We start from the raw sequence: 17,905 nt of genomic DNA, 5'->3' as shown, positions 1-17,905 counted from the left end.
AGTTACGGCTTTCAGAGTCGAGTAGAAATCTCTAAGTCAGAGGGACCTAACCTTTTTTTTTCAAAGGTCACGGAACCCCCCCCCCCCCCTCTACAATTGAGCAAATTGCAATGTAAAATATGATTTTTTCATTCAAGCTCGTGGACTTCCTGAAAGTTTCTAGGACCCTTGGGTAAAAAACACTGCCCTATGTGGATTCTACAAGTTCTACCTGTAGAATTCCCTCACAACAGAGTAGCTGACAGGATTTTAGCCCAGTGGTCCGATGATCAACCCTTCTTATGCAGGGTGGCTATAAATAAACTGGTAATACTCAGAAATATGCAGCGCCCATTCTGATTGAGGTATTTCGATGAAAGTTGGCATATGTGGAACATGCGGAAAATAAAATTTCAATAGAACAGATTAGTTCGCTTATTGACCATACCAGAATTATTGATATTTGTATTTATATAAAGTAGTATCATTTTGTAAAGGTGTTAAAGGTTAGTGAATTGCTCTTTAGCAGGGGCTCTTGACCTTTTCTGTTCCACAAACCCAAGGGCGTAGCGGGGGAGGGGGACTTGGGGGTCTGGTCTCCCCCCCCCCCCGAAACGTGAGAAAATGGTCGAATAAAGGGGAAAAGATGGCCAAATCTATTGTTCTATCACTTTGGCCCCCCCGTCCCCGAACGAAATTTCTGGCTACGCCCGTGCACAAACCCTTTGTACCAGCAGAATGAAGGAAGACCACGGGCTTCTTTACAAAATAATATTCAGTACACGGAAATTTAAAAATATAGGACAGTCAATGGTTTTTTTCATTCAAGTCACAGATCCCCACTGAAATCTATCCAATGACTCCTGGTTGAGAAACCTTGCTCTAAACCAAAGTGGGGCAATATCGCACATTGGGGTGGGCGATGGAGTAGTTCGGGGAAGGTTGTAGCTTGGGGGTTTAGTACAGGACCCTATGGGCTGTGAAGAAGGAGAATGAAAAGTTTGGGAAACTATGCTCTAAAGCAGGCATCTTCAATTCGTTGCTCGCGAGCACCACGATGCTCCCTAAAGCACCTAGAGTGCTGGATGATGATGTCCGATTTAGTGCTCGTGAGCACTTAATCAAAGTTCCAATTATACACCTTGTACAAATTGCACAAGGATTGAAATCGTCCTGATTTGGTATGGCAAACTTTTCGTAAGGGTAACTTCTTTTGATCATGAGTACAAGCAGTGCTGGCGACTAGAGAAATGTTGCGGACCCCTGCTCTAAAGCGATAGAACCAGGGCTGTCTATGGTAAGTAAACTAAAGCATTCTAATGGTAGAACTTACCCGAAACGCATCGCTAAAATTAGGCTTAGAGTATAATTGATAATTTCCGCTTTCATCTCGACATAAATTCGTAATAAAATTTTAAAAATAGAAATGAATTAGTAGGAATCGAGAAGATATCCTTCATTGCCCCCCTCGATTCCCGTGCGTGAATTTCACTGATAATTCCACGAGACGCTGTAAATATTCCGAAAATATCTTTAAATTCAAATTACGAGAACTTACCAAGAGTTGGAGAAAGTGTGAGAGAAAAATCAACATCAGCCTAGCTTAATAATTACGTCCTTAATTATTATTATTAGTTGTTTTTTAAATTTCTTAATTTTTCTTCGCTTCTCCTTTAGTTCCACTTTCTTGAACTTCAAAGGAAGTTAATGAGTCTGCTTCAGGAACTTTCCAACCGAAAATTTAAAAAAAAAAAACAAAAAAAAAAAACAATAATTTTTCAAAGAAAAGAAGAGAAAAATCTCCGCTTTGAGAGAAAATGATTAGTAAAATTTTAATTAGCAGAATAAAAATTTTTTTTTTTGATTCTCTACACTCTCATACCTTGCCTTTATAAAGAGTCTTTGAGAGCATTTTGTTCACGTTACGCTAAACTCAAGCAAATCTTTGAAGATTTCGCTGCTTATTTCGTTTACTCTCCATTATTGTCTTTAGCCTTTTCGCCTTCGGCAAAAGCTGATAATTTCAAAGAGCTTGCCAATGTTTAAAATAGCGTAATGTGTTTCCGATGCTGTATTATCACTTTTATTTCAAATTTTATACAGAAAACAAATTTAAAAAACAAAATTCAAAAATAATTTTAAAACTGCTTTGGCACTTATGCAAATATTCATTCGAATGATGATTATTATTATTTCTTTTTTGTGATGATGATACTAGTATTTTTCTGCAATTATGCCGCCGATGATTATGATGATAACTTTTTCTGTCACTGCTTGAATCTGAATATAAAGTTCTTATGCGGTTTTTTTTTTCATGCACATTATGTGCAATAGACGTTGTCAAGTATTCTCTGTGTTTGGAATTTTATAGTTTTCTCGTTAAGTTGATCTGAAAACTTTTTTTGAATTTGTATTGATTTATATGTAGCTTAACACCCTCGTTACAGGAACGTCATTTCAACTTTTTCCAGGGAAAGGGGGGGGGCAAAGAACATGTATTCATGTGTGTGTGTGTGTGTGTGTGTGTGTGTGTGTGTGTGTGTGTGTGTGTGTGTGTGTGTGTGTGTCATTTATTTTTAGTGTATTTTCAGAAGCCAGGGGGTAACGGCCCCCTGACCCCCCTCCCCCCAAAATGACGAGCCTGCCTCGTGAGAGGGTTCTATGAAAGGGTCTCCTCAGTGGTTTCTCGTTGACAGTTAGTATAGTGAACAAGTATAGTGATCAGTAGTTAGTATAGTGATCATCATCCAAATGATGATCCCTTTCCGGCACGCTACCCTTTAAAGTTGGAATTTCACAAAGAAAATTTGTAGGCACTCCATTCAGGCCTAGAGGATTCACGCATGTATTTTTTTGTAAAGATTTGCACTTACCGTTTTAATTTTGTGGGTGTGCCCAACCTTGAATTCGGGACCCGATTTTAGGCAAGCTTTGAATGTGAAAAATTAAAACCTATACAGAATAAAGGGATTAGTTTACAGCCGGCAAAAATAACAGAAATTTTTTTCCGGAAATCCTTTTTATTCCCAAGAAAAGAAAAATTTATTCTTTGAAATTTGAATCTATTTCTTTGAAAAATAAGGGTTTTTAAAAAATAAACACAGGTCAAAAGTATGGATCGGCTTGTGTGGTGCTGTTATCTAGTGTTGATAAAGAAGGCTCAAAGTAATCCCTAAGCTAATTTTCATTTCATTTACCGTTTATTTTCAGTGTTTGAAAAGAGAATTTTCGGGTGTGCCCGAGTCTGGGCACACTGAGTCGGAAAGGGTTAAAGTATAATTGATAATTTTATTGTTTCATCTCGACATAAATTCATAATTAAATTCTAAAAATAGAAATGAGTCAGGAAAACTGAGAATGAATTTTCTCTTTCGCTTTCTCAATTTTCGTGTGTTAATTTCGCGGATAATTTCATGAGACACTGTAAATATTTCGAAATTTTTTTTATGAATTCATCTCGAGCACTTGTCCATGCGACTTTACTAGAGTTGGAGAAAGTGTGCGAGAGAAAAATCAACATTAGCTAACCTTAATAATTATGTTCTTAATTATTATTATTAGTTTTTTGAAGTTCTTAATTTTTCTTCTCCTTTAGTTCCACAACTTCAAAGAAAGTTAATGAGTCTGCTTCAGGAATTTCCTACCAGAAAAAAAAATATATATATTTTTCAAATAAATACAAAAGTCTCCGTTTTGAGGGAAAATGATTAGTAAAATTTTAATTAACAGAATAGAATTCTTTTTCTCGATTCTCTGCATTCTTATACCTTGCATTTATTAAGAGTCTTTAAAAGAGTATTTTATTCACGTTACGGTAAACTCAACAAATCCTTGAAAATCTGCTTATTCTTCGTTATTGTCTTTAGCCTTTTCGCCTTCGGCAAAAACAGATAATTTCACGGAGCTTGCCAATGTTAAAAAGAGCGTAAAGTGTTTTTGTAAATGTTTCCGATGCTGTTATCACTCTCTCTCTCTCTCTGAAAATCTTATACAGGAAATAAATTGAAAAATAATTTAAAAGTTTTTCGGCATTTATGCAAATATCCATTTGAATGATCATTTTTCTTGCGATGATGATGATAGTAGTATTTTTCCGTCATTATGCCGCTTCCTTGGTGATGATAAATTTTTCTTTCTGCTGGAGCATTCCACATAGTTTTATTAGTTTTCCACGAACCTGAATATAAAGTTCTTCGAAACTTATGTTTCGTGTTTTTCTTTAAAATGACATGTCATGCTAGAGACGTTGTCTAGGATTCTCTGTGTTTTGGAATTTTATGGTTTTCGGAGATTTGATTTTTTCTTTTAAATTCTTGAATTTTTATTGATTTATGTTTAATTTTTTTTTTTTTTTGCATATTTATAACTTGTTAAGCTTGATGTGCTGAGAGAGAGAGAGAGAAAGAGCGAGCGGAAATGACATAAAGAAGTGTTGAAAACCTGAATACCATGATTGGCTATGCCTGGGTTCCAATGGGTAGCAATAACCCATCAAAAACCCCGTTCATCATTACTCTGCCGATTCAGTAGCGGTAGTGCGCTCTGCCATGGCAGTTAGTATGCATTTTAAGAGGGCGAATCCATAGATTCACCTGACACCCGCAAAGGGCTGAATTTTCAGGAAATAGCTTGAATCACACACGTGCCCGACCCATATATACTTGTCATGGGGACATGAATAATACGAGTAAATAATATAAATGCGATTAAATATGAGTAGATGCGATTAATGGCGTGTAGATGCGTTCAAATGTTTTATTACAATTATGATTATTACAATACATTTTTTTATTTACTTTATAAAACCATTACTTTATCTACCAATGTCAACGTCACAAAGAAAACTTCATGTAAGCGCCAGTAACACGAAAATTCAGAAATCAACTATTAATCGTACGCAAGGATGACGTCACTCTCCGCTACCATACGAAGGTTTTTTTAACAACTGGTTGTTGCGAAGATGAATTTTCGGGAACTACCAGTTGCTGAAAAAAGCCTTCGTATTAATCGTACACCCCTACATTTTATTGGGCTCCAACTTGCATATTTTCAGTGATTTGCTTTCGTGCAATGTCCTCTATCGACACAGATTTGAACCATTTTTTTTTCTGTAACCAAAAAAATCACCCTTAGTGAGGATAAATTTTTCGCAAACCGCATTCAAATATACCGATTCCTTGAGTTCTTATGAATTTTTGAACATTTACAAATCTATGCGGCACCCTGTTAATAATAACAGAATCGTTTAATGCCATTTTAGAAGAATTAACAAACTTGATTAATCGATACAGGATTGGTGAAAGAAATGATTTTAGAATTAATAGAAATTGACAATTAATAAAAGAAATAATGTCGAACGTCTTATTTGTTTTAGGCTCTGTTTAACTCGGAGCTCCGTTGATCCCTTTTCTTAACATGCTACTGTACATGATTTGAAGCCCTGATGAATCTGGATTATTCTAAATACCTTAGTATGAGTTGGTGGCCCGCGGGCTTAATGGAAAGTTCAAATTCGGCCTGCGATATCTAAAAAGTTGAAGGCCTCTATAGAAGTTGTGTAATTGGGATCACAATGGCTTGAACACCGTAAAGCCGAACCTGGAATAGTTAGTACGATTTCTTACAGATTTCTTTCTAAACGAGTGCAGAGGGGGATTTTATTGCAGAGTCCTCTATCGACAAAATTTGACATTGTTTAAAAAGTCCCCTTTTGTGAGAATAACTTCTTCGCAAACCGCATTTAAATGTACTTTCCAAATGTTCTTTAATTTTTATAAATTTTAATACTATTTGCGATTTTGTGGGAACACTTTGTAGTTCAAATAAGGTATTCTTTTTAAAATAATTATTATTATTCTTTATCATTCTGTTTGGAAATATAGCTTTTATTTTTAAACAATCGTTGTTATTGCCAGTTGGATGATAGTTTCGATGTCTAGTTATGTAGCCAATAGTCGAAATGTTTAACCAGGTTGATTGGCAAATGCGGAAAATATTCAGGCAAAGATTGGTGAATAATAAATGATTAGATAAATTGAGCTAATTCATTGTTAACAAAAGAAAATATAACATAAAACGTTGGAATATTGATGAGAGTATTCATTGAAAGATCGTGGCCTCCTGTAACTTTTGTTGAAAAACAAATATTTTCTCCCTCAATAAGTTTAAAAAAAACAGTGTATTTCCATGCGTTTTGTAAAATTTATGAGCAATAATACAACTACTTTTATAATTAAATTCTGAAGACTATACTTTACAAGTTGTAAAGACTTCAAACAACACAACTATAAGTTAGTTTGATCAAAAACATTTCTGGAACAGCAATATTTTGAAGAATTTATCTTTTAACTTTTGACAACATGGCTCACCATTCAAATCCAAGGATGTGATGCCACTTCCAGCTATCCATACGTAGGCTTTTAACAGCCAATTTTTCCTTAGAGCTCGCGTGCACTGAACGAAACCTACCATGGACGGTCGTCAGGCCGAAGCTCACAGTTGCTGACACTGCCACCAGATGGCGACTTATCCATGAATGATGTAACTCTCCGCTATCCAACAGCTACGGAAAACCTTCGTGCTCACGAGCTGGAAGGAAAGATCTAAATTCATTGCCTCTGTAGTCTAGTGGTCTAGGAGAAGTGGGTAGGTATCAGGAGGGAATGCTTTAAAGCGCATGCGTCGATCTGTTGTGGCTCCTCCCCATGTTATATGATGTGGTGAGTAGGCCGAAGTTTCTGCAAGGATGACGTCACTCCCCGCTACCATACGAAGGTTTTTAACAATTTTCTGTTGCGAAGATGAATTTTTGGAAAGAGAAAAATTTCAACTGTCTTTGCGGGGAATCGAATCCACGTTCTTTCACTTTCCGGGTGAACGCACTAGACTACAGAGGCACCGAATCTCTCAATCTTTCCTTGGAGCTCGTGTACACTGAAAGGAACCGTACATGGACGGCCGGACCCGACTCAGGCCAAGCTAACAACTGCTGACGCTGTCAACAGATGGAGGACACGGAATAGGACATTGTGAACTGAGTATGGAAACTTTTGTCAGTAAGGAGTTCTGACTTCCTACATAATCTTCCAGATCAGTGGTTCTCAACCTTTGGGAGCTCGCGGTCCGGTTCATTTCCTTTTTGTGGGTGGAAGGCCCGGCCATACACGCGACTAATGTGAATTAAATAGGTAAAAATGAAACGGTGATCCTTTCACGGCCCGGTTTGACTGATATTAGGGCTCGGTGGTTGAGAAACACTGGTCTAAGGAATACATGTTCAACCTTTGGCTCTCGGAGTCATCAGACGTAGCTCGAGACCTCAAACTTGATTTTGTAAAAAGGAACTAAGCAACACTGTTACAGATCACTTTTATGCGCTTCGGCATATTCCTTGATTACTCAACTGACCCGTGGCATATCTACAGATAACTTAAGTGACCTGCGGCAAAGTTCCGGATCATTCATGAGACTTGCGGTGCAGTTGCACATCGCTTAATTGGTTCGCGGCACAGTCTCGGATCACTTAAGCGGTCTGTAGCACATTTACAGATCACTTCAGTGGTCTGTAGCACATTTACAGATCACTTCAGTTACACGTGGCAAATTTCCACATCACTTCAGTGTCTCATGGCACATTCCTAAGGTCACTCAAGTGACCTGCGGCATATTTGCATGTCATTTCAGTAACCCCGACGCAGTTTCAGATCACTGGATTAACCAGCGACACAGTTCCAGATCACTCAAGCGGCCCGCACTCTGCTGAAGGTTGACCACCCTTGGTCTAGGGCAGTGGTTCTCAAACTTTGAAACCCCGCGGGCCGGTTGATTTAATTTTTGTGAGTTGAACGGCCGGTCATACATACGACTAATGTGGAATACATGGGTAAAAATGAAACGGTGAACCTTTAAGGGCCCCGGCAGTTGAGAAACGCTGTTCTAGATTAATAATAACATATAGGAGGAAAAATTTAGTTCAAACTTCTGTTGAGTGCGGGCTACTTCATTGGTTTGAAAACGTGTCGTGGGTCACTTGAGTGATCTGGAACAGCCCGGCGAGTCACTTAAGTGATCGCTGAATGTGTCGCAGGACGCTTAAGTGATTTGAAACTGTGCCGCGATGTCCTGTAAATATGCCTCGGGTCACTCACTCAACCCATTATGCGCCATTGGCCCTTTTTTTTGTGACGCTTGTTTCCATTTTTGATTAAGCAGTGGAATTTTTAGTTTTGATTGTTGTGCTTAGTTTTGAACTGACTGCAATAAACGTTACAAACTCAATAAAAATGTTCTAAAATTTTAATAAATAATTTATTAATAATTTTAATTTAATAAAAGTTTTTCCTCAAATAGTTTTCTTCTCATAGTTAATTCATGTTATCATTTTTAAATAATTTTTTTTTTGGAAAAGAAATAGAGAAATTTGGGATATAATATACAAATACAATGCCACCACAGGCAAAATGCCCAACGAGGTGACTGAGAAAAAGATGCCCATAAAAATATGGATGCCATATATTTCAAAAATACAGCAACCAAATTCATTGGTTTCTCATATCAGCTACAACAGCGGTTCTCAACCGGTGCTCCGCGGAGCCCTTGGGGTTCCTTGTGCACTCTCCAAGGGCTTATGAGAAGAAGAAGGGGGGTCAAGTGGCCCGTAAATATGCCGTGGATCACTTGAGGGATCCCGGAATGTGCTGCGGGCCACTTAGGTGGCCTGGAACTGCGCCGCGGGTGATTCAAATGATCTGTGAATATGCTTCGGGTCCGCTGAAGGGATTTAAAAATGTTTTGCGGGCCACTAAAGTGATCTGAAACTGCACCGCTAATCAAGTGACCTGTGCATTAGCTATGGAGACCCTCAAGTGGTCTTTAAATGTGCCACTTAGTTCAATTGTACAAAATTAATTTTTTGGTCGCGGGCTACATTATTTGTGCGTGTCCGAGGGCCACACGTTGAGCATGCACGGTTTAAAATATGCAAAAATGAAAAAAAAACAACAACTGATATTATAAACCATAGTCCTGATAACTAAAACGAATTTTTTTCCCATGGTATTCTATCGGTCCGTTCCGCACTCTACAAAAGCGATATATGCGACACATATGATAACATTATCCGCGATTCTAACAGGCAGCGTCTACTGTGTTTCTTATATTTGAAACTCTCTTACTCCAACCGCTTACGTAACACGGGAAAACGCATAAGAGTATTTTCCGGTCTAAAAATAGTGAATAATCGTTACTGCCGTGTAACCAAAAAAAAAGTGCCATCTCCACGCTTTATTCGAAAGATTTTTCCCACTTACGGAGCAGGAATGCAACAAATCTTCGATTCCCACAATACCTGGTCTACGTCTAACTTGGGCAGAACTGCAGCCAAAAACTCTCGCCAACATTGGCGTGACGATGATTCCGTCCATCTGTGCAAAAGGTGGAGAGACTGGGATCATCGTGTCCTGGCTTTTTATAGGAAGCGGAAGAGCATTTTAGGAACTCATCATTTTATATCTCTCTTCTACGGATGATCATGCAGTGCTGTTGATGATCAATCTATTATCAGTGAACTGACACTTGTTAAACTTCTCTTATTATTATCGTTTTCCCTAATCTTTTTTGAATCTCCTTTCATTTCTCCTTTTTTACTGACGGAGCTGGACAACATGAAACTCCCACAGGTGGTAAGTGAATTCTTAAGAGCGATTCTGTTCTTAGAAATCTCTAGAAATAGATATGAATGGAAATTTAGATGCCTCGCGCATTTTATAATGAGTTCCTTCGATTAATCACTTTATGGAATTATTTCAATATGAAAAGGGATGCTTTTCATTATAAGAGAAAATTTCATTTTTTTTTGAGTTTTGATTCTGTTTCACCTGTTGACGGTGGGATCATGGATTCACCTGAGTCACATTGAGAAAAGCCTATTACCTATTCCTTCGAGTTAGCCGGCGTGCCGGAAAATATCGAGGGTGACGAGCACTGCCGGGAAATTCGAATCAGAGATTCCGGAAAATTCTTGAATTTATTTATTATAAAAAATCCACTGAATATTGGCAGAGTGCGTATTGTGATCACTGTTAAACCTCGTTTTTTTCCGGCATGCAAGAAACAGCATACATTCAAGAATCTTGTGCGCCTCGAGTTTGGTGCCGTGAAGGTTAATTCGGAGGAATACGGCATATATGTTACGGTAAATAGGTTTTTATACATAATAACCGGTTATTATGCATATTTACCCATCGTCTTGGTAAGTTTGATAAAAATGTATCGCTTTTACCGGCAAATATGCATAAAACGCAAGCGTCGTTGGTAAATTTGATAAATATTAGAAAAAAATCTCACTTTCACCGAAAATTATGCATAATAACCGAGTGTCATTGGTAAATTCGACAAGTACTTGAAATTTATCTCCTTTATTTGCGATTATGCATAATACTTTAGTGTAATTGGTGAGTTTGATGAATACGTAAAAATTTCCGAATAAGTCTAGTATGTGTGATGAATGTAGTTGGACCCGGAGACACTGCTAACAAATTTTACGATCGCACCCATATTATAGTGATGCAATACATGCATGAATTATGTAGTACGATTTATCATGTTTACCAACGACGCGACGCTTTGGTGTAATAAATAATCGTCGGTAAAAGTGATAAATTTAGGATAATTTACCAAGCTCACGAAAACGTTTGGTAAGTATGCATAATAACCGGTTATTACTTATAATCACCGCATTTATTACATTTAGTGTAACATATATTAGGAAAATTCTTAGTTTCATTACAATAAGTTATCCAAAACTATTTTTTCAGTAATTCAACCCTTTTAACCGGAATATATAGCAAAAATCACTAAACCACTACGGAATACTATTTATTTTTATGACGTAAAATTTCTTCCGATTTTCGGCAGGTTCAAAGTAAAGAGGGTAGGAATGACATTAAAAAATCAGTTTTACTAAATACCTGTGCTTGTCATTGCTAAAACGAAAGGCTTAAGAGGACGAGTTATCTCGTCAATAACTGTGAGAGGGTTAATGTAAATGAATAAAAAAAATTTTTTTTTTTTTGGTTTTGAAAATAAAATGAATCGATTTGATGTGACTCGTTGCTCAAGTCACTCTAGTCAATATCGTCATTTATTCTACGAAAAAAAAATTGATTTGGTTTTTTAAACAGTGTGTATCTTAATAATATACTTGTTTTTTATACCTTGATTTCTTCTAGACCAGCTGTAAAAACTTTTTTTTAAGCATAGTTTCTCAAAATTGTTTGTCCTGCCATCTCTCTATGAAATATTTTTTCTCATCGGCCCCAACCTTTTAATGAATACGATAGAATTAATTCCATGTTGCATCCTTAACATCTACCTTTCCGGACACCCTCAGTGTTTCTCGACCGCCGGGCCGCGGCCCGGTACCGGACCCTGATATCATTCATACAGGGCCGCAAATGATTAGCCGTTTCATTTTTCCTCGTTCATTTTCCGTTGGTCGTGTGTTTGACCGGGCCTTCGACTCACAAAAATGAATAAAACTGAAATGCGGGCTTGAAAAGTTTGAAAACCACTGCTCTAGATGGGGCTATATCAACAATTTCTGTAAACACTGTCATGAAGTACAGTGAAACCTCGCTACAACGACACTTGATATAACGATGAAAATTTCCCCCTCTACAACGATATTTTTTCGAATATCGTTGGAATTGCCTATAATCTAATGTCGAACTCCTGTCGATATCACGATATTCTCTAGTACGGCAAATTCTTGTATTACGATATTTTTTGATATTTCGAGACCGTTACTACGATGTTTTCATGTTCCGCATAAAATCACATTCAATTTTTTTTCAAATTCCTCGCAAGTGCTTGTTCGTTTTCGCTTGTTTTTTTCATTAACATCGGTATTTTCCACTATCCACCCTCCTTTAACAAATACCTTTTACTCCGGTACTAGCAACGCAAATTCAGAAGAGATATGCCAATAACAACATAAATTTGGTAACGCCTGGTGACAATGCTAGCTCTCGTTATAACGATTATCCCCCAACAACGATTTTTTTCGCTTGGTGCGCAGACTATCGATGAATCGAGGTCTCAGTGGACGAATATATTTGGTGGTCATTTTATATGGCAGGTTAATAGTTGATTTCATTATTGTATTAAGTTTGGCCGAAATTTTAATTTAACCCTTTAACCGGAATAGCAGAAATCGCTAAAACAATGTAAAATGCTTCCTTTTTTTTTATGAAGTAAATTTTATTCCGATTTCCAGCAGAAGCAAAGGAGATTAGAATGGTGTTCCATTAAGAAATCCGTTCTACAAAATATCTGTGCTTGTCATTGCTAGAACGAATGGCTTTACGAAGACGAGATATTTCGTCAATGCCCATGAGACGGTTATTGAAAATAAATATGAAATTTATTTTCTGATGAATTTTTGTTTTTGAAGAAAAAACGAGTCGACTGGAATTATCGTGATCCGCTTTTCTGATCTGTGGTCAATATCATGATTTATCTATTTGTTGATAAGTGTGTGACGTATATCTATCTTTAAATTTCACTTATCAAGCGTTTAGACTTCGACGAGCTCTTTATTAGTGAATTTTTTCTTAGACCAGCTTGAAGCGTATATCTTAAGCGTAGTTTTCCTAAAATTATTCGTTCTCAGAAACCATTGCCCCTCCTAATAGAACCCATGGACTCGCATGCTGTACCCGTAACAGCTACCGGCGCAGGTACCCTCTAAATGGGACTCTATTAACCACTTCTGTAAACACTTTTATGAAGATAAGTATTTGATTTGTGTTGCATCCGTTTTTTAAATTATTAATGAGTGTTGTAGTGGCAGAATGTATTCCTGGAATCAGGCCACCCGTTCGTTGTAGTAAGATTTTTTTTTAAATTCTACAACGTCACCCTGTGACAGAGATCTTTGTGATCTGTGGGTCTATCCGTGGGTAAGCTTACATTATTTAAAGCAGTGTTTTTTCACCACCGTTATACAACTGCGTACGGTCAAAGTAGTTGAACAATTTTGCGTACCGGTGGGAATAAGAGAAATCATTTGCTGACCAGCAAAAAATTTATCGTAAATAAGAGAAAACGTACCCAAATAACACGTAGAACTCAGATACGCCATTGATGTTGCAAGGGGTGATACAGTTGTTAAAATAAAAAAATTAACTTTTTATACGGATACCTTGGGCTCTAAAATCGAATAAGAAAGAAAGTTGTTGCCTTGTCTCGCCTGAGGCGGAAAAATTATCCACGCTTCAATTGCAATATTCACTGAGACATTTTAATTCAAAAATTGGATAAAAGTTGAAAAAAAAAAAACCCAGCATAAAACTATAACGGATGTTTCATTCCCTCGTTCATGCTGCTCTTTCACAGCTTTTGTCAGATTTTGGAATTCAAATATCTTTTTTTGTTTGCTTCAGAATAGTTGGCTTTTGAATAGAAACCTGCTCCTAAGGGTTTTCATTAGGAGCAGGTTTCTACAGCGCGCCAAGCGTAAAAATGCTGATTGATCAAAAAAACCTGAATTTCAGGTTTTTAACCAATCAGCGTTTCCACGCTGCACACGGAGCAGAAGTTCTATTTTTAGGAAAACCCGGCTTTAGGGGAAGAACGAAGTTTAACCACTATATTTGGAATACGCCTCCTCTGAGTTATACGACAATTTATAATTGATAAAATAATTTTTCGTCCCAATAATAACGCAAATATCTTTCAAACATCCATGTGTACCAATAACATGGAAGAATTCAATCCATTAATTTGGCCATTTCCTGAAAACTATGAAACTTTATTAACAGTATATGGCAGGATCTCAAAGCTTACAAAAAACCTTTCAAAGTATTTAACAATGACGTAATACTTCTCACAAGAATAAAAATTACACCATTTCCATATTTAATTCAAAACAATTGAAGAAAACAATTTTTACACACCTTATGTTGCATATTAATAATTCCGAAGAGGTTTAAGACAAAATAAAATGAATTCATAAACGCAAATTTGAATATGAGCGAAAAAAAAAACATATGAGCATGTGAAATATGTCATATTTATCAATCACGAGAATCAAACATATGTCCTTTCTATTTTTTTTTTGCCTAATTTCCTACTATTATAAATTTTTTTTCTTCTCCCATAAAACATCATCACGTTTTGTCTCATCTGAAATTCAAATTTAGTTCCTTCTGGATTCTATTTTCTTTCAAATAATAATAACAAAAAATAATAATATATAATTCTTAAATCTTGATAAAGATTTTCTCTCTCCTCCTTTTATTATTATTTAACTCGAGAGACATTATAAATTCTTAAGTGGTTTTTGTTCGCTATGCAAATCACCGAGACGTCACCAGAGCCGACGTCATTGCCGGTGAGGAAATTGTTATTTTAATAATAGTATTTTTTTTTTAAATATTAAAAGTAGAAAAACCTTAATTTACATATTTTTGATTTATTCAATTTTTTTTTCTAACATTCTGCTCTTTTTTTTGTCTTATATATTTTTGTGTCAGTTACAGATTTAATAAGATGATAAGTCGTTCTGTATTATATTATTAGGAATGTCTGTTGATAGGTTTTTATCGTTTCTGAATTTCTGTTGATTGTCCTGAGTTTATCGAGATGAATTATTTAAGGGGGTTTGATGCACGCAAACTTTCCAAAAAACACATTTTCATATTTTTTAATTTTTAAATACTATAGAATTTTGTACGTCTGTGTTAGTCTTTTGTCTACCTGCACTGAGAATATTTTTAAAATATTTTAATATAAATTGTCGGCAGGCATTACGCATGCTGTCTTTCACTAAAATGCGTTATTCTCAAAACTAAGTTTTTGTTAGATAAGGAACGTTTTTTTAAACAAACCAGTCATTCAAATGTCTTGAAACTTTCTGTGTCTCCCAACACTAAGGTGTTATATACTTTAACACGAGGATTTTTTTTATTAAAATTAAAATTTTTATGGCACAAAATATGGGTAAATTTTTGAGAAAGTTGCATGTTGTTGGAGTTAAAATTCGATAACAAAAATAATAACCAACAATTAAAATCCTAAAAGCTCGAGTTAAAGCATGCAATACCATACTGTTGAGAGACGCACAAAGTTTCTAGGCATTTTAATGAGCGATGTTCAAAAAAATGTTTCTTATCTAACAAAAACTTAGTTTCGAGAAAATAGCACTTTAATGGAAAACATTAGCACGTGTAATGCCTGCCAGCAGTTCACATTAAAATATTTTAAAAATATTATTAGTACATGTAGAACAAAAACTTTAACACAGTTGGATGCAGAAAATTTCATAGTATTTAAAAATTGAAAAAAATGAAAATGTGTTTTTTGGAAAAAGTGCGTGCACCCACCCCCTTAAATTATTTAGTTAACACGAGTATTTTTTTGTTAAAATTATTTAAAAAAATTTTATGACACAAAATATGGGTAAATTTTGGTGATTTTTGAAAAAAGTCGCACGTTGTAAAAGTTTTAATTGAAGAAAAAATAACCGACAATTAAAATCCTAAAAGCCCGTGTTATTAAAGTATGCAACACCATAGTGTTAAGAGAGAGACAAATTTTCAAGACATTTGAATGAGTGGTGTTTGAAAAAATGTTCCTTAGCTAACAAAAAAAACCTTTTTAGTGAATTTTACGATTTTAGTGAAAAACATTAGCATGTGTTATGCCTGCCAGCAGTTTATGTTGAAATATTTTAAAAATATTTTTAGTACAGGTAGAACAAAAACTTCAACACAGACGCAGAAAATTTCATAGTATTTGAAAATTGAAAAATGTGTTTTTTTTGAAAAATTGCAATTATGATTGCCCTTAAATGATTTATTAGTGTGCACCAATTAATTCCTGCTTAACCTTTTGGAGAGTGCGGGGCCACTTTATTGGTTTGGGAACTTATTGCGGGATACTTGAGTGATCTGTGAGTGTGCCGCAGGTCACTCAAAATATCTCTAAATATGCTGCGGGTCACTTAAGTTATCTGATATACTGCGAGTCACTTCGGTGATCTGGGAATATGCAAAGGGAGTGCACATTCCACTGAACTGCACCGCGGGTGACATAACTAAGTTATAAATGCGCCTCGCAGTTCATTTTCATAAAACTAGGTTTGAGGTCGCGGGCAAAATCAGATGACTCCGAGGGCCACATTTTTTCCGTGATCTTGGGTTGATTATGAATGATGTCGATCAGGGCTTGACAAATCGAAAAAATAGTTCGGTACCAGCCCAATTTCTTAGAAGCCAAGCATGGTATTTCGCTCAAAAAAAAAGAAGAAAAAAGAAGAAGAAGAACGGTTCTAAATAATGTTTTCTTTTACTTTTCTCCCTTGTTATAGAAGATGTAGCGTAATGAAACCAGAAACTTTTATGTTACTCATAGACTACGATTTGGAATTTTTTTCCAATTTAGCAATCACATTTAGAAAATTTTAGGTGCCAATACGGATTTTCTAGTCGCCCTGGTGTGGCATTGTCTTATTTTGTGAGTTTGAATATTATGGTTTTTTTTGGGCAAAACATATTTCGATGGAAGTAAACGGTATGGGATTTTTTTGGTACCGAAAAAGGAATTGGTTCAAATTTTCATCGATAGGGGACTCTGCAAGAAAATGAATCACTGGAAATATGCAAATCAGATTCCTGTAAAATGCAGGTGTACTGTTTACAGCTGAATTTTGCTTTTGCTGGTGTTAACAGAAAGTTTTTATTGTGATGTTGACATTGATGGAGAAAGCACTACAGGTAAAGTTGTTATTTTACTTCAGCCACACGAATCACCGACTGAAGATTTACGAACGTCTCGGATACAGAAAAGATTGGAGAGAGGTTCGCGTTCAATCGGGTCGATAAAGAGGGTGCTCTCTATTAACAAAAATTTGAACTAATTTTTTTCTACGTCAAAAAAATCCCTTTGCGAGGATAACTTTTTTCGCAAACCGCCTTCAAATACACCAATTCCTTCAATGTTTATGAATTTTCAAACTGTTTACGAATTTATGGAAAACAGTCTAGATTTAACGTGAAATGCCAAAAACTACCGAATGCCAATTATGATATTACGGATGATCAAAATCGGCATAAGGGTTCACATAAGAAACATTAGTTTCATCTCACTTGGGTGGCAAACATTAACACTTAAACACTGATCCATCAAAAAAATTAATTCAACCACTAGCACTTCATAGTAACTTTTAACACCGATAAACTCCATGCGAAAAAAAATATATAAAAAAAAATCCCCATAAACATATTTTTTTTGAATAAAACGCCGTAATAGAGCCGGAGAATCAGGATATTAAGGGAAAAAGAGGATATAATTCCAGAACATTTTTCTTCAAAGATGGGAAATATATATATATTTTTTAAAGTTTTTATCCGGCTGTTTTATTGTATTTTTCATGACACCATTAAATGTTCCTACCATAACTGATGGCTATTGTACGATATAAGCTGACCAGACTTTGACTCCCACCCAGGAATAAGAAAAGAAAGCAGGAAAAAAAAGAAAAATGTCCTGTATTTTCTCTCCTTTTACGCATTTAGAATTCAGAATAAGGCACTCACTCTTCAGTACACATACAATATCCTTCGGGGAAACTTGGGAGAATTCCAGGCACCAGGAATCGAGATATTGATAATGCATGTGGACTTATGTGGAAGGAGAGGAAAAATTCCAGCAGAGGCTCTTTTTCTCTCTATCGTGGAATTTTTCTTTAAATATTTCTTATTCTTAAAAAATCTTTTCTCGTATTGGCAACAGCTGCGGTGAATTTATATATTTATTTCATTTTTTTTTTTAAGTTTTTATACAGTATTTTAGTATTGTTTTTAAAAGTTTGAATTTAATTTTTTTCGTGAGTTTGAATATTATGGTATTTTTTGAAACAAAACAT

At 35.8% G+C, this 17,905-nt stretch overlaps 1 protein-coding gene across 4 annotated transcripts in view; it reads left to right on the top strand.

The window, feature by feature from the left end:
- LOC149079598 (tight junction protein ZO-1-like) overlaps positions 1–17,905 on the top strand; it is a 326,888-nt gene that overhangs the window by 131,586 nt on the left and 177,397 nt on the right. Inside the window, exon 1 of one of the 4 annotated variants that reach the window (XM_089240206.1) lies at positions 9,542–9,659. The exons of the other annotated variants lie outside the window; for them this stretch is intronic. Within the exon in view, the coding sequence (XP_089096332.1) occupies positions 9,642–9,659 (18 nt within the window). The 5' untranslated portion in view covers positions 9,542–9,641. Of the gene's footprint in view, positions 1–9,541; positions 9,660–17,905 lie in introns of those variants that run through there. 4 annotated transcript variants of the gene reach the window in all.

This window comes from Pholcus phalangioides, unplaced genomic scaffold, assembly GCF_987345545.1.
Source record: "Pholcus phalangioides strain wild (caught in Gottingen) unplaced genomic scaffold, Ppha-v1.0 ptg000012l_1, whole genome shotgun sequence".
NCBI classification, from domain to species: domain Eukaryota; kingdom Metazoa; phylum Arthropoda; class Arachnida; order Araneae; family Pholcidae; genus Pholcus; species Pholcus phalangioides.
This window is presented reverse-complemented; position numbering and strand designations above follow the sequence as displayed.